This window comes from Triturus cristatus, chromosome 3_2 (assembly GCF_964204655.1).
Source record: "Triturus cristatus chromosome 3_2, aTriCri1.1, whole genome shotgun sequence".
Taxonomy (NCBI): Eukaryota; Metazoa; Chordata; class Amphibia; order Caudata; family Salamandridae; genus Triturus; species Triturus cristatus.
The window spans coordinates 1,055,312,611-1,055,336,681 of NC_140584.1; the positions used below are offsets into that span (position 1 = coordinate 1,055,312,611).

Below are 24,071 nucleotides of genomic sequence, written 5' to 3' on the forward strand. Positions count from 1 at the left end.
GATAAATGAAAGGACAACTTTCAATATTTTGAACTGGAGAACAGCAAAAGGAAGTATACAACCACGTTTAGCTTAATCTTTAAAGCCAGCTTCTCACACAGAAATAAATGTACTTCTCAGCTTATTTACCATGTTTTTGCTTTGCCCGAATGATACAGAGTTATCCATCACTATACTGTAAAGAAACGTGAATGTACTAAACTCCTATGTTAGGCATACAGGTTGAATTATCGCATTATTCAATACAGTTTGAAAAGGTATTGTGATGAACAGTGTGCCCATTTCATATAAAGCATTTGCTATGGCAGCGAATAACAAGGCCTTTGGTTGGGATGTGCCCCCATTACTGGTTGAGTTTGGAACTGCAATCCAAGGTCCAAGAAAAGTCGCAGCAAGACACCCAAAGGTCATTTCTACGTTTATTTTTCGTACAAAAAAATTAGGTGCAACAAATAAACATTCTTACATATTTACACTTTTACTGCTAGCAAAACTGTGCCTGAACTTCAAGGAGATACAGTATTTCCAGCTCAATTGATGTGAGGAATATCTGCCCAGTGACTCCACTTTAAATGTATTCTGAGAAACATAAGCAGGTGGAATAAATATTTCTTATGGAACATCGCACAGTACAACAGATACTTTAGATTTCAGCCATGCTGCTGTTTTACAGTAATTTCACACCTCTTTTGACAAGTTTGTCTTTTATGGTTAGATTATATTGGATGGGCCAAAGACACACTTGATCAACTCGGTTAATAACTATGTAAATGCCAAACAGATTTTGGAGTCACATGTGCTGCCTGCAGAACAATTGCTTCTTGAAAAAAAGTCTATATTTTGTAAAATCCTTGAACTTAGGGGTAAATACTAAGGCGGACACTAGGCATGTGAACATTTATCTTGTGCATAACTGATAAAAATATCACATTATGATGTACACCACATCAATTTGCACAAAAGCAATATCTTTTCTTTACTCAGATGACTGGCAAAATACTGAAATAATGGTAAGATTTCTTCAGCCACAGATCTTAAATAGATTTCAAGGTAAAGAGAATAACATGTACAACTCAAATGATTCAAAAGCAAGGTTCATTTGGGTTCCCATAGCAAGTGCATTTTATCCTCAAACCAGACATGTTTCCAACTGAGACCAATGCAAGTACAGTCCTTTAAAATATTATATACTGTTAATTAGTTAATAAACTTGGACTACGCTTCTGCTAATAGCAAGTTTAAATGGGATTATTAATTTAAATCACAAACGTACCCATGAATGCTTCATTAGCACGCATGATTTGTAGAATTAAATACTTGACGCCATAGGTTTTACTATGTGGTGAAGAAAAGTTATTGACTTAAGGTTTTGCTTTTAGATATTACCACAGGTTAGACTGGAGAAAGATGTATGTAACGCACCATGATAGAGGTAAAGGATAAATATTTTTTTTAATCTTTGGTGGATTTGTTAATGTACAGATTAACAGTCTGGTGAGGGGTAGGAAATAAACAGAGTGATACTGTATTTACCTTAGTAAAAAGGCATGCTAGCAATGAAAGAAAAGGTTTTAAAAGAGAAATGGGCTCAACTGGGACTACATACAAGGAGAAAGGCTGCCAGACACCATCGCTACCATGTTCGTATATGAAACATTATGCTTAAAATGGTGGTAAGGATGCTACCGTTTTTTACCCAGGTGTGGTGTCACTGACTAAAGATTTTGTTAGAAGGTAATAAAATGAAAAAACACACACAAAAAACAGTACTTGATTGATGTGTCAGGACTAACTAATGTGCAAAACTTGCTAATTCTGAGAAAGAGGGTGTTCTGAAATAACAAGTAAAATGTATGCCAAACTCACCAAAATGGGACTAAAAATGACACTACTGTCACTGTAATATTCCAAGAGGAGAACTATTATTAGGACCATAATTCTTGAGCAGAAAGGAATCGGTTAGCAAGGTTACACTTAAATGACTTGCTCAATAGGAACATTACATCAGGTAATGGATTAAAGAAGATGAAAATGACAACCCTATTTATACTGGAGTGCCGTCTACAATAATTTAGATGTCCAGTGGGTAACATCAACTCTTCCCCTTCCTTTTCTCTTTGAACAGCGTTTTAATATCTCATAACTCTTACTTTCAGAAAACTGGTAGCTCGAGTCTCAAATTAATAATACATTTCAAGTTCTCTAAACTAACATCACTTTTGTTGTTGGAGCATCAGCTTTTCAGTTATGGAAAAAAAATTATGCGGGGTACCTGAAGTCTGTGACAGTCCTTGCCTGTCTCCCTCACTCGGTTATGTTTATAGGGAAAAAAAATCCTGTGAATTTATGAATTGCAGAGGGTGAACGATATTATCCAACAAAACTGTAAAAATGAAATATGGAAAGGTGCAAGAAATTCAGTAGTTTGAACCTCTGTGGTGTACTGCAATAAGGCAAACATTCAAAGTGACTAGTTTTTAAGTACTTCATGAACTGTCAGGGATATTTTTGTTTTCTTTTATATTCCAGTCAGTGTCATCCATTTCTCCCACACCATTTACAAGCTTTTCCTTCGAACTGGATTTGTTTACAATAAAAGCCCATAAAAGAAAAAGAGAAACACGAATACAGATTTTGCTTTGGTGACCGATTTGCCTTTAAAAACTATACAATTGCCGCTATATATGGAAATTATAATTTTGGTACCTAACATTAGAAAAAGTCAACCTGGGTTTTCATGTTCTATAAAACCAAGGACTTTCTCGTGGCTCAAAAACAAACTTCAATATTACATAACTGAAGAAAACGTCTATCTGTTCAACTGTTTAACAAGGCAATTTCAGACTGTCTGATAGCATTTGACATTGATGATGTCATTGTTTCAGTCAGTTACCATGCTGTTTACCCATTGCACAAGACTCCGCATCATTTCAGATGCATTTATTACTAAAATAAATATAACTGCTTAATCTTGGAAGCATTATTTAAAATGTTTTAGGCAAATTAAGCCCAGGAGGGTTTTGAAAGATCACAACAGTACTTTGAAATGAATCCCATAGTTTGGCCTTCGCTGCACAAGACACTGTATGATAATAACTGAAAGAACCACCATCTTTCTTGGATGCAATAGGAAAATGTTAGGTTACATGCCTTGCGTCTTCAAAGACTCATTATGTCTCATGATGAACCAGACTGATTTGTAGTTAGTAAAGCTGCATATACTAATTCAAATAAAATATATAAAAGGTCTACAGGCAGCAAAAGTGATCGTATGTTCCCTGTGAAATTTTAGATTTAGTTGAATCCAACAGGTATGCCTAGCACCAGAACACCTTAAGCACAAATAAGAAAAAGTAATCTTGAAAGACTCCATGTACCAAGTTTAGTCTTTCTGTGTCAAGGGAGTTGTAAGGCAGAAATACAATTAGAGGCGAGTGGAGATTAGGGGGGAGATAAATGGCATTTTAGGGTAAGCTTTAACAGGACAGTGGTTTTTCCAATCTCTTCTAACGCACAAATTGATCCAAAAATGGAAAACGTGTCTCAAGTAACTTACGCTTTTCATCAATGGAACAAACACGTTAAGTAGATTCAAAAAGGAAATACTGCTGCTCATCAACATCTGCAAATACGTATTAACTTTCATGCTTCAATGAACATACAAATGGCGCCTTGAACATTTATTGTTCCACATTCTATTGAATTGTCCAAATTCCTAGTTGCAATGTACAGCTAAACCTAAGACACTTCCAAATAAGTCTTTTACATTTCAACCAAATGGCAGAATAATCTTTTTGAAAGTTCTTTTAATCACTGAAAATTATTTTTAAATGTCTGAACAAAATGTATTGTTGCACGAATGCTTAAAACAAAATCTCACCCAACATTATACTATAGAAAATTTCAAGTAAGAGAGGAAGTGGGCCACTGCATCAGTGAATACTGTAAAAGGTGCAATATGAGCTCAAGCAATAACGGAGCATTTGCTAGATTAATTCTGTGTAGCAGCCAAATAATGATAATACATATCAGAGTCCATGGATACCACCCACACAATCTCCAGGATGTACAATTAAATACCTATACGATTCTTAAATGATCATTCGGCAGACAACCAGAGGAGGCACTGAGTTCATATTTCTAGAAAATGCATTAACACTGAATGTGAAAAGTTTTTTTTCTGGCTCGTGCTTGCTTAAGTTATTTCGGATAATACGATTGTCACCTTCAGGTTGGCAAGTGAGTCACAGAATTGTAAAGAAACATTATGAGATGGTGGAAAGGTCATCTCTATGCATTCATATCAATGTGCTCAGTGTTCTTCAAGAATACCAGCCTTAAAACACATTTCTAAAATACTGCAACAAATAGACTATCCCTCTTGGGAAATGTTACATTTTGAAATATCTTACTTGTCTCTTAAGTTTTAATAGTCTGATTTTAAGCTTCGCATCCTAGAGGTTTCTAAAAACAGACAGACACTTTGGTAAGTACAAACGATATATAGAAGGGCCGAAATACCCTACTTAAATTAGTTAAGACATAAAATTAATAAGGCAAGAAACTGAACCAACATTTCTCTTACTTGTGAATATATGGAAATGAAATTAGAAGAGATGTAAATGGATACGAACACAGTGCTTTTATCATTCCGATTTCAGAGGCATTTGGGGCAGCGCATTGCAGCTCCTCCCTTACAGACTGGGGAATGGAATCATGTTAAAAATCTACCTGGCGCAGTCCAGCTCATGAATACTGAACGGAAACAGGAGCATTTAGAGTCAAATCTCACATCACAGAACAAAGTGGCCTGATCTGCCTTGTTAAGATCCAAACAATATGTAAAGGAAAAAGAACTAAAAGTCTACTCTTAATGAAAGACTCAGAAAAAGGTTTAAACCTCTATGGTAAAATAGGAAAAGTTGCTTTTGATGCGTCACCCCACCAACTGAGCTCCCATCTCCGCCAAAAGAAGGAATTTAATTACATATTAGGAGCTTCGTCTTCAAATGTTGGACAGGAAGCGGATACAAAAGTGTAGGTCCACTAATATGTACTTTAAGATTGACAAATATGTCCTAAAATTTACCATTAGGTTATTAGGTTTGAAAAGCAATTAAGACAAAAGGCATGTTACATTCAGCTCGATAGGAGTCTTGAAATGTCAATCAAAAATGGTTAATTTTCATGACCTTATTTGGGAAATGCCTTTACCGTAGTCCGAGCAGCTGATCATCATAGTATTTCAGGTCTGTCAAATGTTTGCCAGTCTATTATCAATTTCCAATTTTAGGAATACACAAACCACTTTGAACAAATTTGCCTTCTAAAACCGGAACTGAAATCAATCAAATCAACTAAATGTGGTTAATTAGTGTTAATATTACCAAGGCAATTGATCTGTTCCATACTGGAAAAATATCAAACACCAATACAGGTTTCTATTGGAATAAAAAACTGGATAAAATGAATGGTTGCAAAACATTACATAAGTTTCTATCAGCTTAGTTAACCCATACATTTCCATTAGGCACAGCAATACTAATGAGGGAGATTTGGGGATGTGAATACCTTTAGAAAATGCGTATCTTAATTGTGGCATACCTACTTGGGAAAGTACTTCATTTAACAGTTAGATGTAGTATTTTGGGGATAAAAGAGTGGGGCAATTGAAGAAACTATTTACTGAAGTGAAAAAAAAGAAAATGTGCATTATAGAAGAGGAAACTGGTTTCTAGGTTGTAAAACTGCATGGTCAATTTTAGTAACTTCATTCCACAGTAGATGAAAGATAGACAAATACAATGGGTTTACAAATATTGGTCACTGATTACCTAGTCATGACAAAAGAATAAGAAAGAATGATTTCATTGTCTTGAATTCTAAATGAATGGGTTGATAACAGAATACTGAACAGATCATAAAATGCACTGTGATGTTCAAATCATCAGGACTGTAAGCATGATGAAAAACTAATAGAAAATTAGGACTAAAAATAAACCAGGACCATCTTACAGCGTACTTGAGTGACAGCATAGACACTTGATTCTTACCCAAATGGAGACAATCCCCGATACAACATTTTTTAGAAATATGTTTGAGATGTTATTCTTGTTTTCCAGGCTGGAAATGATGGACAGCAGTTTGCTCAATTGAATGTCATTTGTGGATAAACAAGTTAATAGTTCCACCAGTTTTCAATTAAAATGTATTGTTAGAAAATCTATTTTCATTGCCAAACACAATATGGAGGAATAAAACATCACACAGTGTGAGAAGATGTAGTGGCAGTTTTTAGAGGAAGCTATACTAACTACCTGAGAATTAGGATAGTCTCTCAGTTTCAAATAGACTGGTCTTGATGAAAACGTCGCACTGAATGTAAACATCCATTTGTTATTTTGAATGATTTCTCTTTTTTTTAGTACACCAGAACTAAACTGTTGCAGCTAGATGTTAACTCGTCTTTCGAGGAACTACCTACCTATATAGTTATAGGTTAGATGTTAATGTGAAATTCTCTATATTTCTAGAGTACTTTAGTGTACAGTATTGGAAAGTTTTAATATTGTGAATAATGTTGTGCCAATTACCGAATTATACTTAGTCTGATTTCATCTACCTTGAGAGAATGAATGCCTAAGAGAAACATGGTTGTTCTGCAAGTATTAAAAGTTGGCACATGGAAGGGATGTTGCTGTCAATAACGTTTGGCAGTGTTACTGACCACGTGATAACCTTGTGTCAACCAGGAATATTTTTACCTGCACAATATTTTTGTATACAATATTGCAGAGATGGCTACTGCTGGGATTTTAACCTTTTGATGTAGGATGGACCAGATCTTGCACACTCGTGTATGAAGAAAGTAGCCCCCAACTCCTGTCACAGAATTAAACACAGCCAGCTTGTTGTAGCTTTAGATCAGCACAACTCTGTGTGAGACGTATCTGCCTTGCAACTGGCTACAGAGTCAACATCAGATTGCTATCCCTACTGGACATGCAACCTCAGAGATTCTGGAAAATAAGTATGCTGTAACAGCCCCACACAATTTGTGGCATGATTAGCCGAGATGCCAAGTAAGTCAAACTGAAATCTTTTGATACGTTCATACATAGCCCATTCTTCAAATAAATGCACCTGCTTACCACTTTGCTGATTGAGACAGGATTGCTTTAAACAAGCAACCTCAGCCTTGAGTTTTCCAATCCACTTGTTTCTCAAAATCCAAATATTAATACACAGTGGGTCTCTGTATCAAATGACAACAAACCCATCATGCATTATTGTTTGCAACACACTTTTGTTAATAGTTTCACTGTTTTCATAATAGGTGACACAGTTAATGGTGACATTGTTTCGGTCCTACTGTATCACATATTTTACCTTGTCTAGTTCTACCTATCCTGGCACCGATGTGTTCGCTATATCCAGGGACTAGCAGGAGCAGGTTTGGGTCCAAGAAATGTAGTCATTAGCCTACTGTAGCCAAATTAATATCCTGCCACCACTGAGACAGAAAACAATCATTCATTAACTGCACACCAGCGTTTCTGGGCTTGGGGAGTACAATAAACATTTAACCTTAAAACAATGGCATATACCAGCGAAACAAATAACATTTACTGAAAACACAAGCATGAAGCTTCTCCCCTTGCATATACCGGCAGCATATGTGAGGGTAAAGTCATACATTCTGACTTAGCCCATTCATTTTATCCTTGAGTGGGATTATTAGAATTTAGTGTTCTTTGCGTGCTCCACAGCACCAGCCTTTACCCACTCAATGACTATGGGTGCAGTGGTTTAGTGCTGAAAGCATAAGGCATTAACAAGCATCAGTCCAAGCATGTGAAACCGTTGACACCAACTTCATTCAATTGTAGCTATTTCTAGGGTTTTTCAGTGTAATCTCACGTTTAGTTGTTGCATTATCCAGTCAGCACCTTGGAAGCAACTTCTTAGCCTGATGTAGCTCTTTGACAAATGTTCAGAAAATCGTCGTTCTCCAGGTCTCAGTCCAAAGTTCAACTTATTTTGCTAGCACAGACAATGGAAAGCCGTGTTATTACGTTGAATAATAATTCAGATCCTGGAAGCTAGGATGAAAATTATGCAATCTTGGAAAAAACATGGAGTACAGCTCAATGGCATGATCAAGCCTTTCAATATGCAACCATATTTAAGTTCTAGATGCATGCTTTCAACCAGTACAGGTTAGTCGCTTCAGAAACTGACAAAAGGTCTAAAAGTGCACTTCTAAAGAAGCATCTCTGAACGTAAAGTTAAAGCTAGTCATTGATTGGCTGAGTGAATTTGCTCCTCCTCTTGAATCCATATTTAATTTAAGAGTAACATGGAATATTTCATAGGCTCAATTCAGTGGTAGAGATTTTTTTTAAAATAAATCATCAATTAAGACAGTTGCTCAAGTCAGCTCTCCCACCAAACAATAAAAAGTTACTGCAAAATAAACAACGGAAGCAGGGCTTTTAGTTTGGGAGTCCAATGTTCAAGATGTTCTTAATCCTGTTTAGGTTGGAGCTGTTGTTTCCAAGCTTCATTCAAGTAAACTAGTCGTTTGTAGTTGATGATGAGGAGAATGAAGTTCAGCAAATAAGTGGCAACACAGATAATGCAGAAGCCCTTCAGAGCAAAGTACATGATGTATGCTAGGTACAGTGAGCCCACTACTGACACTATGGAGGAGGTCATCAGTATCAGAGCTGCTACTGCACTCACGGTCAAACCTAAAATATAAAAAAAATAAACAGTTACACACTGTAACCCAGAGAGCCCCTTGGTAAAACGTATGCTTAAAAAGTGTAATTCGCACATCTTAGAATCACTTGCGATTGAATAATCAATAAGAAAACTTGTGTGGATTACAAGAACACAAGCTTTTCTAAGCCATGAACTCAAATCTAATTTCTGACTGCATAGTACTTGATTTCAACAAGGGAAAAATAGGACACAGTTTTCAGTGTTGCCACTATTGGAGGAGTTAATATTGCATGTATTTATATTAGTTTTCCAAACTCTATACCTACCACATATTTCACTAAATGCCCCTTGATTTTCAGCATACAGCTCGCTACTTACCAACTGGGTGGGCTGTGAACAGAAAACCTGAATAATTTTAGGTTTACATTACATCACTCCAAATAAATCATGTGAATGATTAAAATGTCCTTTTGTTAACTATTTATAAAGTGGACAGTAAGTGGAGTGTTTGGCAGAAAGGAGGTGGAAAACTGCATTCTCCAGTGTAATAGTAGGCCTATGCCTGGTGTAGAAACAAGCATCTGCTTATGGCGTTTGCTTTCTGAACATGCACTTCCCAGCACAAGAACAACTGGTTACTTACATTCGGTAACACTCTTTCTGGTGGATACCTCATCTAGAGGCAGATCCCTCATCTTGTAAATACCCCAGGTGCCAGACTATACCTGGAGATGTTTCACAGCAACTCCCTCGCGTGCCAGGAGGAGGCATCATGCAGCTCGGAGACAACTCTGTCCTGCCCCGGAAGAGATGCCAGAGCCACATATAGCTGTCACCCCTGCGTGCTGAAATCAGTTTTTCTTGACAACCGTCCACGCTGCCAGATATGGAGCAAACAATGATCGAATGAACCGTGGGCAAATATCTAAATTGTGATCTTTTTAGCTGGCGCAGAGGGTTCATTCCACAGAACAGGGAGGTGTGGGCATTGGTAAGGAATCTGCGGCTAGATATAGTATCCACACAAAAGAACATTACAAAAGATAAGTAACTTGTTCTTGTGATGAACACTTCTAATCACAGATTCCTCACCTAGTGAATAGACACCAAAGCAGTACCCTCCTATGTGGTGGGTGTGTGGAATTGCTCAGAACATAAAAGCCATGTAGGACCAAATAGGTGAAGTGGCCCACTGTCACATGGCTATCAATGCAGTAGCGCTTTGTGAAATTGTGCACTTAAGCCCATATTGCAGCCCGACAGAAGTCCAAGACAGGCACTCCATGTTGCAATGCAGTGGTGTCAGCCTTTGCCTTGGTGGAATGAGCTTTACGTCCTCTGGAGGCTGCGTCTTAGCCAGTGCATTGCAGATATTTTGGAGAGACTATCTAGAGATTGTTCTTGTGCACATTGCTTTACCATTCTTTATTCCTGAGAACATCACAAAGACCTAATCGTCCACTTGGTGTTCTTTGGAATGATCAGAGTAGAAACTTGAGGCTCTTTTGGGAAACGAGCAAAGAAGCCTCTCTTCCTCCTTGGATGAATGTGGGAGAGCAAAAACGACAAAAAGGCGATTAACTGTTCGATGTGAAATGCAGTCATAACTTTTGGTAGGAATGGCATCTTGGTCCTGAGCACCAATTTGTCTGGGTAGAAAGTGGTGCATGGTTGCGTAACAGACAGGGCTTGCAACTCACTCATGTGACGAGCGGATGTTTTCTCTACGAAAAAAAGTGTAATTAGAAGACACAGACAGCAGCTATGCATTGGTTCAAATAGGGTACACATCAAGAATCTAAGGACCTAATTTAAGGCCTCACGCAAGCATCACAGATGGTTTGTATAAAAACTAATGGGTGAACCCGTTCAAAAAATGCATTACAACAGGTGATTTAAATAAGGATGGCTGATCAGGTAACCAATGAGAAGCCAGACAAATAACCTTTAACATTAGTCACAGATAGACCTTGCTAAGAAGAGAACAAACAGAACAGATAACTGGGCTTGCAAAGTTTTGATATGCAGAAAAGTACCACCTCTGTATGTAATTGCAAATGTGGCTTGTTAGGCAATGCCAAATGAGTCTGTCCTCCATGGCGTTTAAAGATCCTGCCGAAAGGTGTACGTACAGGGAAATGCCCTATTGACTCGGCCAGTTCCAGAGGTTTAAAGCCTCCAGGCACAGGACTCATGACTCAACCCAGAGGGAAGATTCAAATCTGCATTGTTTGCAGAATTACTCTGACGAAGGGGTGACTTGGCCACGTTGATCGAGGACCCAAAGATGTCAGTAGGACTTCAATCATCTTGGTGTGGTCCAGGACTGACGGAGACAAGACTGCCTTTACCAGCCAGTTGTCGAGGTAGGGGAAGACTAGTATTCCGAACCTCTGAAGATGTGTAGCGACCAAATCCATCACTTTCGTGGACACCGGGGTGGTGCTGGTAAGGACGAAGAGCAATACCAAACGAATGTCCCACTCGGAAATGCAGGTATTGTCTGCGAGACTGCAGGTTGGGGATGTGAAAATACGCATCATGCAAATAAAATGCCACCATCCAGTCGCTTGGATCTAGGGAAGACAGACTTGAGCTGGTTGTTTTTGTGGAAGAAGTTTAAAAAGCAAAGATCTAAAATAAGACCAAGCACTCAGTCTTTCTTTGGCATCAGGAAAGAACAAGAGTACATCTAGCCCCTATTTCTGATGCCAGCACTCTATCGATTGCTTCCTTGTCAAGGAGAACCTCAATTCCAATCTGCAGAATGGACAAGTGATACTCCTGAAGTCACTGCAGAGTACGTGGCATATGAGGAAGGGTAGGGCACATCTTGAAGCACCCATCGGTCTGATGTGATGCTTTCAAAAAAGTGGCCTGGTCCCGTGAAGGCGACTAGGACTGCAACCGGCACTGCTTATGAGAGTTCAAACATTTAGTTCAATTTATTATAATATTAACACATGATATTATACATAGGTTCAAATACATGTATAATATCATGTGTTAATATTATAATAAATTGAACTAAATATTTGAACTCTCATAAGCAGAGCCGGTTGCAGTCCTAGTCGCCTTCACGGGTCCAGGCCACTTTTTTGTATACATTCCACATATGCTTCGTAGGCATATCAGCAACCGTGCACGCATATCATCTTATCTTGCTAAAATTCTTAAATAGAGTGCGCTGTCCACCACATTTTTTTATTGATGTGATGCTTTGCCAGCCGGGCAGGTAATAACTTATCCTGCCTCCAACTGGGCAACAAAGTGCTATTCAGCATACTAAAGGGATTTTAAAGCAGCAGGGACTGAATAGTGTGGTACCCCTAAGGGTTTGGATGAGTCTGCCAGAACTCCGACCTCTACCCTAAACTGACTGGGAGGTCTGCGGTCTCATAGGGGGGCCTTGGCGTGGTCTCTACTGAATGCCCCTTCTGTAGCCTCGAAATTGGCTGTTTGGTATATAACTGCTTTCTTTGAAGCGCTCCAGGACTGAATCTGCGCTTTGTCCCAAAAAAACGGTACCAACAAATGGCTTGTCCATCAGGGACTCCTGGGTGTCACCGGAAAAGCTAGGGGATCTTATCCATGTATAATTAGCATCCAGTTCCAAAGTAATTACATCACAGTATTCCGTCCAATCTGCATTATTTGTGCCAAGTATGCACGGAACTCATCTGGGACCGCGGACAAGACCGCTCACCGTGCCCAATAAAGGGTGCAAGTACTGGTATAAGAAACAACTGCAGTTGACCGATCTGAGGACCAGGCTGACAGGAGAACATCCTTTTACCAAAAGTCACTATCCGTTTAGGTTCTCTACCGAGAGGTGTACTCGGGAAAGAGTTAGGGCTCAGACTGCTTTTAGAATCTTGCCAGACTCTGTGGCGATGGAGGAGAAAAGATGGGTCCCCTGGAAAAAGTCTGTGCCCCCTAACAATCTACCTGTTCACAAGCAGGCAAGATCCAGGTTTAGACCAAGTGCCCATTAAAGTATTCACAAGGGATGCACTGAACAGGAGGAGTGGTTGTGAAGAGGTCTGCCCAGGCTGCAGGACCTCTGAGGCCATTAGGTTTCATTTTCATGGAAGTCAGTCAGATTGAGAACTTCCACAGCTCCCCTAAGGAGCACAGCAAAGGAATGGGATTCCAGGCAGCAAGTTGAGACCAGTGCCAGGGGATGTATAGACAACTCTGGCATCTTGTAATTCCAGAAATAGATTTGCCTCTTCATAGAGATGAGAATCATCACAGTGCCCATGTTATTCTGGATCAGAGTACTATGATGGCAGTCTGGCTTGTTGGGTTGTATCGGAGGTCGAGATGGGAATGACTGATCAAGTTTGTGATGGCTTCACTTCCAAGTCAGAGAGAACAATAGGTTCATTTTCTGGCATCTGTGCCAACTCACACGGGGAACTGGCAAGGATCGCGCCGTTGTGTATGAAGTACGGACAAGCGTTGGCCTTGGAGTTGGGAAGATCACCCAGAACAGAGTCAAGAGGAACAGTTGGCAGGATCTGCCAGCAGTGAAACAACTGAAGGTCTCTTCAGATGATTAGGACCTCTAAGCACCCCAGTGAGAGACAAATATGCACAACATTACCTTGTTGAAGGTTTTTATTTGTTGCAGCATCACTGAGGGACCTTGAAATTCAGCTTGGACAGGGACATGTTGGAGGAAAAAGGCTCTGCGGTGAGGAACTAAGGGTAAGATCAGGAGACACCAGGACGTAAATGTGACTTCTCTTGACGAGAATGGTAGAAATGTCTTATTTCCACTTTCTGTGCTTTTACTTGGGCTTCAGCTTACCTGATGACTGGAGTGGGTAGAGGACTTCTCTCTAGGGAGCAGTCTTGAGTGAGAGAATGTGCCCTCAAGTGACTTATGACTATGTTCAGCAACATAGAGCATGGCCTTGCAGTTCCGGATGGTCTTTGGATTCATCCTGGAGCAATCTTTGTGAGGAGCCTAGACACAAGAGACATGCCTAGTGTGGGGCAGACAGACATCTGCTTTTGTCCGTCTTTGTAGGATTTGAAGCCTGTAGTTTTAGGGGTAGACATGTCCATTATACACTGTGAAAGGGAATATTTTGGCAAAAATATGCTCTGTCAAGTCAGAGAATTCGAGGGAGTGAACACCGGAGCTGCGTGTGAAGGCACAGAAAGGAACCGACACCAGTGCACAAGGTGGGGTCTATATGTAGCCCTGGCATCACTTCTGGGGAAGGTCAGAGTTGACTATGAGCCACATAATGCCACATACCGGCCACTGAAGGAATAATTGAGAAAAATCTACAGATGCAGTCTGGCACCAGGGGATATATACAAGGTGTTGAATGAGCAGTTAGTTATTCATCAGAAAGGCATACTAAAAGAGAATGATGAAAATGCATTCTTCAGAAGCACTCTACTTGAGAATACAAGGGTAGATAAAAACAAACCTGATAACGCACTGTAGGACGATCAGTAACATTAAGAGAGACTCTACAGGAGAATGATAAACAAAACTGAAGAACACAATACAGGATGAGAATTAAAAATGGGCAAATCTAGGGAAGATGGGATTCAAGTGAATTTGCAAAACAGACGTAGGAATATCATGTGAACCTGGGTAACGCTCAAGATAAGGAATACGTACATGACTATGGTTGCTGGAGAATGTCTAGCTCATAAGATTAAAGAGCTATCTCATCCTGAGACATACACATTACTGGAAGTCAAGGAGCAAATCGGACTGGTGAACACACAAGAGTAATTAAGCACACCATTTGAGATTTTATTCAACTAGATACTGATCTGAAAAGGGAACACATGCAACAGAAGACGGACTACAATGAGTGTAAAAGAACGTACGTCACACGTGCACTGCCGAGGAGACACAAACAACAAGCAGAACTAGGCAACATGCTTTTTAAATGGGACTTGGAATGCCTCTCTGTGAGCAATGCAAACTTTAGAGATGATGAATATATTTTATTAGCAGTAAAACTACAACTTGAAAACATGATACTGGATTTTGAAGAAATGTGCTGGGCGCATTACCAGTTTGAACACACTGTAAATAATACAGGTCCTGCTAGTAGGTTATAACAGCTGTTCAGGAATAAGTGCTAAAAGCAACAGTGTTCTCTCGGTTGAACGTCAACACCTGGTTATGGAGTTGCTTCATTTGAACTGCTTTTCATTTGAGACACAAACTCACCCAGGGTACTAATTACACATCAAGTTGATAGACCCATTAAAAAAGAGGTATTTATGCACTTATTAGTAATTGTACATCATTTGTGCCATAAAGTTTTCCTAACAGAATACCCAGGGCTTTAAGTGGGGTGAAGAAAGTGGGGCGTCTCAAAAAGGGATGTAGCCTAGGAAGCATATGTAGGAATCTTTTCCAGGAGGTGTGGCCTATGTAGGTGTGGGGAGGCGGGTTTAAGCATGTAAACCAAAATCTTTCTTTCATATCATGCTATCCGACCATTATTTTGGTGCCTCTACACAAGCCTTCTGTTGTTGCATCCAAACATATGATATAATATGGGGCGTACACATAAAACAAGCCAGACCTATCAGTTAAATGATTAACCATGATTTTGTTGTGAACAATTATAGTTGAAAATGTGGTCTGCAGTGTTGCAATTGCTCCTGTTCTTCCCTATACACCACTTCCTTCTAGCCTCTCTTGGAGACACTTACATTCTTTTCTCTCCTCCACATGTTTCTGAAATCCTCCACCTGCATATTCCACAAATCACTGTTGTCCTCTTCATCACCCTCACTTCACCCTCTCCTGCATGAACTTACTTGAAGCTTCTTCACTTCATCATGCCCCTACACAAGCAGTTCATTTTTTCCATTTACATTCACACTGTAAATATTTCACAATTAAAATTGGCATTCATTGGGCGTGGCCAAGATGGCGAAGTACGCGGATGCGTCTCGCTCCGTCCTCACTGGGCCTACACGCAGACAGCACCCTTGACCTACCTCACAGGCAGTCGGAGGCTTCCCCTCTAACAAAGGGCTACGTTCTGCTGCTCGGTGGTGGCTCTTCCCCGCCGGGCAAGGAGAGACGGAGAGACTAGCCTCGCATGGGTTTGCGGCCTACCGTGCTTGAGAGGTGCAAAGGGCACTGGATGGCCTGCTCAAAACTGAGCCTGTGCCCAGCCTGATGATATGGGGACTGCGGGGGTGTCCTCGATGGGGCCACCCCCTTCAGAGTGCCACGGTGAGGAGTCGGCGCACATGGTAGCTGGAATGTGTGTAGCAGACCGCGGCTCCGAGCGCCGTGATTGTGGGTCCCGCACGGCATGCTCAGAGGGCACGCCCGTGGCCCGACGAAGAACACGGCCTGCTCGACCCTGGGCCCCGCCGGAGACTCCTCGAGCGCCCTGCTGGCCAGGCGGCGGAGGCCAGCTCTCCTAGGAGACCAGAGAGCGAAGTTACTGCGGCGACCCGCTGGGAGTGATAAGTGAGGTCAGCCGTGGTATTTCCAACGCTCGGCACATCCAACGCTCCAGCCTATCATTAAGGAGCCCCTGCGCTTAGGCAGAAGGGGAATCCTTGGACTAACGGCTGAGGTACCGATGGTTGGTTGAGGTGCACTGCATGATTGGGCCCGATGGGGCGGGGCCAATTACCACAATGTTGAGAAACGTCCCTTGCTCTCTTGGCTACCCTTGTATCTCTTGCCCCCCCCTACGGGATGGACATGGACTATATTTTTCTTTTGTATTTGGGTTGTTGATTTGTTTGGGTTGTTTATGGGTGGGTAGGGATCCCTTTCCGACAAACCTCTTTGGACATTCCCTCCAAGTATCGTCACTTATAGTAACCATAGCTAAACACCACACTTCCTTGTTTGTTGCGGGCCCACAGAGTAATAGCTAAACCTACAAAGAACTGCTAACCCCACCATGTCTATGGAGACTAAAATAATCAGCCTCAATGTTCGCGGTCTTAATAACCCTGTTAAGAGGAAAGCAATACTTTCTCTACTTGAGGATTCTGGGGGAGATACATGTCTTCTACAGGAGACTCACCTACTTTGAAAAGACACACAGAATGCAGGCCAGAGGGTTTCCATGTCAGTACTAGTCCTCCGGGAAGGGCAAGACGGGTGGAGTGGCTATCTTGTTTTCCATGCGCTTTAGGTGCACGGTGTTGGGCTCTGTGGCCGAGATTTAGGGCTGTCTGCTAGCATTGAGGGTACAGATGGGTGCATTTTATTATACTGTGGCTTCAATCTACTCCCCTAATGAACATCAAGAAGTTTTCTTGATGGAAGCTTTCGCCAAGGTGCTTCACACACCTAACCCTGGAGTTGGGGTGGGCAGAGATTTTATATTTGGTGATGGACTTGTAGATTGCTCCGGTCAGATGTTGGGAGGGGCAGGAGCCCTGTCATTAGCGGGTCAGGAATGATTGAGGAATGTGGGTTGAGAGATGTATGGCGTGATTTGCACCCTGGAGAACAGGATTACACCTACTATTCTGCGGCACACAAATCCGATGCTCGATTGGACCACTTTCTGGTCCCCGACAATTGTTAATGCACTACAGACCACATTGCAGGGCTATTTATCACTTAACAATGACCGCTCTACCGCCCTGTCCTCTGTGTGGGAGGCACTAAAATTGGTCGCTCGGGGGGCTCCGATTGCTAAAGCTGCACACGAGAATAACATAAGAAGGGATAAGAGGGAGGAGCTTGAATTGAGAGTGAAGTAACTAAAGGCAATTCACAAGCGCTCCGGTGCCCCCCGGATCTGGACGCAACTTGTAAAGGAACAGCTCTACCTTCAGCGCCTTGACTTGGACAGGGCTGAACATGCAGTCACGGGCATGAAGCACAAATATTTTGTAGGGACGAATAAGGGAGGACGCATGCTGGCGCACTGCCTGCGCAGCAAGCAACATGCACAAGCAGTTCAAAAGGTTCAAGGGGCTCAGGGGGTGGAGGTTACGGAGGACCTTTGAATCTCCGACACCTTCCAGGCCTACTACTCAGAATTATACTCTGCAGATCCCTCGATCTCTTCAGATCCACATGCCTACGTAAATGCTGCAGCTGTCACCCCCCTCTGCGCTAGCGACGCTGAAGATCTCAATTCACCTACACATATCAAGGAAGTGATTTCTGCGATAGCCCGATTGAAGGCCCTGGGACCAGACGGGTTCACCACAGGCTTTTATAAGACTTTCTGCACTGAGTTAGCTCCCTTACTCACCTGCCTGTTTAATTCCTTTGCTGATACAGGTATGCTCACCGGAACAATACTCAAGCCTGTAAGGACCCCACGCTCTGTAGCTCTTATCTATCAATCTCGCTGCTAAATATCGATGGGAAGTTATTCGCTAGCATCCCATCCCAGCGTCTGAACCGTCTAATGCCCGGGCTAATGGAGTCAGACCAGGCTGGAGTCATCCCAGTTCGGCAATGTGGGGACAACACTAAACGGATTTGTCATTTGATTGATAAAGTACAGTGGTCCCAGGAAGAGGCCTTGTTAGCGGTAGATGCTGAGAAGGCCTTTGATCGGGTGCACTGGCCTTATTTGTCCACTACCATGGAGCGCTTCGGTATGGACACGTTTCCGTAACTGGATTGCGAGCATATATAGTTTCCCTAGCACTTCGATCAGGGTGAATAGAGTACGATCTTGTGGTTTCGCAATCAGCAGAGGTACTAGGCAGGGTTGCCCCTTATTACCGTTGCTCTTTGCCCTTTACATGGAACCCTTTGCACAACGACTACGGGACAACCCTATTGCTAAGGGCATTCCATTTGGCGCCGACCAGCACCTGATCAGTCTTTACACTGATGACGTTAGCTTTTCCATCGCCCACCCTTTGACCTCTCTTCCAGCTATCGTGGCAGACTAGCGGGCCTTTGGGCAGGCATCCTGTTTTAAGATCAATGTGCTGAAGTCACAAATATTGAATTTGACTTCTACCCCGCACACTGTAGGAAATCTGCGTGCTCAGTTTGACTTTGAATGTGTCACAGAGCCAATAAGAGCCTGGCGAAAACCGCCGAAGCAAATTTTTCCAAATTACTTGCACATATACGCACGGATCGGACACAATGGCAGTGGCTCCCGTTGTTGTGGCTAGGCAGGCTTGCTGCTGTGAAGATGAACGTCTTACCCAGAGCACTATATATTTTTCAGACACTTCCGCTACTGCTGCCCCAGGATGTTCTTTCTAAAATTCAAAGGGAGAATGAGCGTTTCTTTTGGGGATTGGTATCCGCTAGGTTGCATGAGCATTTGTTCCAACTCCCGAAGCGGGATAGTGGCCTCGCGTTGCCAAACGTGACTTGCTAATATCGGGTGACACTCTTGCGATATTTGGTAGAATGAAAATCGCCCGTATACGGAGAAACATTGGTTATTTATGGACCAGACGGTTGCTGATCGCCATATATGGAGGGAGGTGTGGTTGCCTACGCTACTCTTCTCCTGTAACGCAACCGACCTTCCAGGTCTGGGATAGGGTGGCTTCCTCTACGAACCTCACAACGTTCCCGTCACTTATGTCCCCCATATTCTCGAATCTGGATTTTCCTCCTGGTATGGCCAAAGGGGTGGATGTTCGCTGGGCAAAGGGAGGGTGTAAACGACTGGGCCGTCTTTTCGATCACAACTTGTCTGTCTTAGATCAATTTCTCCGCTCACAGATGCTGCAATGGGTGTTGGGCGCGTCCACATGTCCCCTTGTAAGCAAGCGGATGTTCCCATTCGAAAAGTGGTTATTCCTTAAGGACGATAAAACCTCATCTGTGAAATTTACTCGTTTCTTCCCCGGAACATGCGCAGGGTCAGATGTGCTGGTCAAAAGCAGTGGGAGGCGGAAATTGGCCGGACACTCTCGATAAAGAAAGGGAGGACATTTTTTTATAGGACACACCATACTGCACATACCAGGGGACATACTGAAACATAGTACAAAATTATTTCATACTGGTATTATACTCCCTCCCGAATAATGAAGTGGAATCCTAAGTGTGACGGGCTATGCTGGCGGGGTTGTGGTAGCCTTGGTACCCTACTCCATCTTTTATGGAACTGCCCAAAACTCACTAGATATTGGGACAACATTTTTGATGAAATAGAGAAGGCCTTTGACACTTTTATCCGTAGGTTCCCTGCTTATACAATACTGGGTTTTCCTAATGCACTAACCTTTCCCCTTCGCTCTATAAAAGGCAGACAGATGGCCCTGGCACTTAATGCCGCCCATCGGGTGCTCTTATCTTGTTGGAAATCTGATAGAATCCCAGAGCACACACAGTGGCTCTACCAGTTGTGGTCCCTTGTTGGCATGGAAAGACTGTCAATGGCCACTTTGGGGGATAAATCAGACTATACGAAGATTTGGGCCCCCTTTATATCAATACTCTCCTGTGAATTTCGAGAGCTGCCCTGCCCCATCTACCTACGCATTTTGGAATGGATACCGGACCCTCAGAGGGAGATTGAGGCCTCTGCTTCTGGCTAAGGATCATGGGGGTGGTGCCACTTGGGTGTTTCACTACGAGGTCTCCCCCATGTTTTTCCTGGATTCTTGGCTCCTTCAGAGTGATAGGGTGGGGTGGGATTGGAGAGGGGTTTGTTGTTTCCTTTTGTGCAGGGTTAAGGTTTTTTTGTTGTTGTTCATTTGTTTGAAATTGAGGATGCATTCCGAACACCTTCATGCCTCACTGACTGACGATGCGAAAAATGTACACTGCCTTTTGCCTCAATTCCAGAGCCCTCAAACCACCCACAACCTGACCTTGCACAGACTCTTACAGGCGACCCAGTTCACAGTACACTCAATTCCAAACCTGATATACCATTGGTGGACTGCACAGCATGTAGGCCGATCTCGCTGATCAATAGTTAAGCCAAGCTGGTGGCGATGGCCCTAGCGAATAGATTGGTAAGAGTTGTGAGATCTCTTGTGAATAAAGACTAAATGGCTTCATGCCAGCTAGGGGAACGATACACAGTATGGCACATCTAGATGAAGTGTTAAAACTAACAAGTTTTGTACAGCGGGACTTGGAAAGCGCACTAGAATTAGTCCACAGACCCTTTTTACAAGAAATACTGGAAAGGATGAACTTTGGTCCATACTTCAGGAATTACATAAAATTAGTGTACTGTTCTCCATAAGCAAGAGTTCGGGTTAACGGTACAAGGTCCAGGAAACTATCCAGGAGGGTTGTCTTTCTCCCCTCTTCTTTGCCCTGGTCATTGAACCCCTGGTTGAATAGTTAAGGCACGATGCACAGATATAGGGTTTGCAGTGGGAAGGTGACATTGTTGCAGCATTTCTGTGAAGACATCCTAATATATGTCCCAAACCTTATCTGTCCACCCAAAGGCTGAACATTACTGGCATCATGAATAGCTCATTAGTGCTTTAGTACTTATTTGCCTGGAGGCTTTTTGTTGAAGGGTGGGGAAACACATATGTGGCTTGTTTATTTACTGTATTTCGGAGCGCGGCACCCACTTCAGGCACACCGCGCTCCGTTAATTTAATTATTTGTCATGAGGCTCCCCCTCCGCTGCTCTTTGCCATGGGCCGTGCTTAAGATACGCTCTCGTGTCTGAGCTGGGGAGTCAGCCGGGGCGCCGAGAGCAGCTAATCTAGTCCAGCGCCCTCCGCACACTCATTCAGTCACTGAAGCCAGTCACACGTCCGGGAACGCGTGGCGATGGCGGAAGGATGTCGCGGGTGGGTGCAGCCAGACCCCACATTGGGGAAGTGCATGAGCATACTACGGCGCAGAGCTGCAAGAGAGGTGCAGAGCGTGGGACCCCCGTACCGGCAGACCCCTCCTGGCCTACTAAATGCCTAAGCTGGTAAGTGCAGGAGGGTGGTGAAGTGGGCATGGGGGGAGACCTGAAGCACTGCTGCAGAACTTTCTTTGTTTTTTTTTTACAAGTTTACATTGCTTGTGTTTTTAAAGAGATATGATCCCTCTCACTGCTTGGATGACTTACAGTGAGGGATGGGACTCGAGGGCTGCTCACGTCCACCCTTGTTTCCTTTATGTTTTCAGTTTTTTGGATCTCTTTGTAGACTATTTTCACGTGGGAGTGTTTCGTAGTTATTTACTAGGCCGTCCGCTACATTCACACGACCCATGACCCGGGAGCAGTGAAATGCCTTATGCATTTAGACAAATAATGCCACTGTAAAGTCTCTTGTGATAAAACCAAACTACTCGGGAATAAATACGTTTTATGGAAGGTGCAATGGATGGCACAACTGTCATCGAGGGCCATGCTGGGCTTAGCTGCCAGGAATAGCAGACACATGGATTTCTGAAGTAAATGTAGTATGAATGCAGTTCCACATACATTGGAACTATATTTGTAATTGATATTTAAACTCCTCCTCAGCGCTCGATATAGAAATAACAATAGCTTGCTCTTTTATAGCACGCCATATACCACCTCGGCTGTTTCTTTGCTCTGTAAATAACAGGTGTTGTTGATTATATTTACCCGTACATAATTTACACTACTTTTTTGGGAGGAAGGGATGGGCGGACGTAGCTAGGATTCGAACTAATGACATTCAGCTTTCCGCAGATGTCAGCACTGAGCGTTTACCTCACCGGACAATGTTTCTAACTTATTGTGATATTTGGTGGCTAGTGCTCATTTGATTACATTGAAAACAAGCATTTGCAATGCAATAGGTCTCGCATTTACGAGAGTTTAAACTATTGACATTGCAAATAACAATGCCTTTTATTTCGTTTTTAAAACAAATAAAAGGCATTGTCGTTTACAATGCCAATAGCTTAAACTCGCGTAAATGCGAGACCTATTGCATTGCAAATGCTTGTTTGGTTTTCTCTCCTTCCTTCCATCCTCTGCATGCCTCCTCGCTCTGAGCACAACCTGCTCTGACGCATGCATGTTTGCCTTATTTTCTATTACTGTATTTCTGCGAAAGCCAATTACTCACTTACAAGATCACAGTTTCTCCTCTTTCCTCTGAAAGTCAGACCCCCGCAACCTAACAATACCTAATCTCCTCTCACTCCTCCATTAACCCCAACCATGTGCGTGAGGTCACATATGCCCCTCCCCCCCCCACTAATGATCATAACTAACCCCTATTAATTTAGTCCACCATATAGAACTGGAATGACTGCACTGAATGGTTTGAATGACTGCACTGAATAGTTTGCTTGAGTGCACAAGACTAATCCCAATAAATAACAGTAACCAACCAATAATACTGGACTAACCACTAACCTTGGGTTCCGTAGCTGCTTGCTGCCTGGCGTAAAGCGCTTCAACGCCTCATCAGGGGTAGTAAAACTAAGGTGCACATCTGCTTTAAACCATTAGTTACCTCGATTTTACCAATAAATGTGTCCTTCTAGTCAGTTATACATCTGATCCAAACACTGGAGTGGAGCACTATAAGAATATGAAATCTATCCACCGGAATCTTCCAAGTGCTTAGTTTGGCCCACAAGGTAGCCTTATCTACTCAGTCAAATCCAGAGAAAATCCATAAAACTAAATTAAGCTTTAACATTTTCCACTGCACATATTTCGCGGTTAATAGACTTAACAGTAGGATGTTGTCAGTGGTGGAGCATTTCGATTGCTCTCTGGGCCTGAGTTTAAGTGAAAACCACCCTTCTACACTTTTAAAGATTTTGTCTTAGAGGTGTTCCTGCCCAATCTAGGAAAGAAATCTGTGCATGGTTAGCAGGATCCAGCCAAGGACCACTTTTGTAGATAGGGATTATTAAACTACCAAGCCATAAACTTGGACTAAGACTAAATCCAGATTGAGGCAACAGATTTAAATACAACAGTGGGTCCGGATATCAGGACAGTCAGGGGCATGCACTCAGTCTCAAGAGCCATTTGTTTGCTTAAAAATGTTTTCTAACTCGTTAACCTAAACATACAGCGGCCCACTGGATGAATCTTCAAAAACTTGAGTACCTCCATGTTAAACTATAGTGTTATCAACTCTGATAACTTTCCAAAGTACAAAGGCACAATTTATTTCACCAAACTTCCAGCTAGAAGAGCTCAAAATGTACTAAAATCAACTTTAATTTGGTAGTGCCGATTGCAAACACTAGCATCCAACAGCCAAACTACATTTTAATTTTACATGAAAGTGAGATTTTGGCAGCTCTAAAAGGACAGCTAAAAGCATCCTTTTCTTCCAGACATGCAAATGGACAAATAAGTCTGTAAACTATTTTATTTCTCCTTAGTTTTCAACTGCTATCTTGTCAGGAATTAGTTTTAACTGGTACATGACCTCAGCCTCCATTTTATAATTCATCTTAATTGCAC

At 42.2% G+C, this 24,071-nt stretch overlaps 1 protein-coding gene across 1 annotated transcript in view; it reads right to left on the minus strand.

Annotated features, from left to right (window-relative positions):
* Positions 1-406: 406 nt before the first annotated feature.
* The window catches only part of VKORC1L1 (vitamin K epoxide reductase complex subunit 1L1), a 132,805-nt gene continuing 109,140 nt past the window's right edge, over positions 407-24,071 (minus strand). The window contains exon 3 of the mRNA XM_085649765.1: positions 407-8,753. Coding sequence (XP_085505891.1) covers positions 8,527-8,753 — 227 coding nt within the window. The 3' untranslated portion in view covers positions 407-8,526. The remainder of the gene's footprint in view (positions 8,754-24,071) is intronic.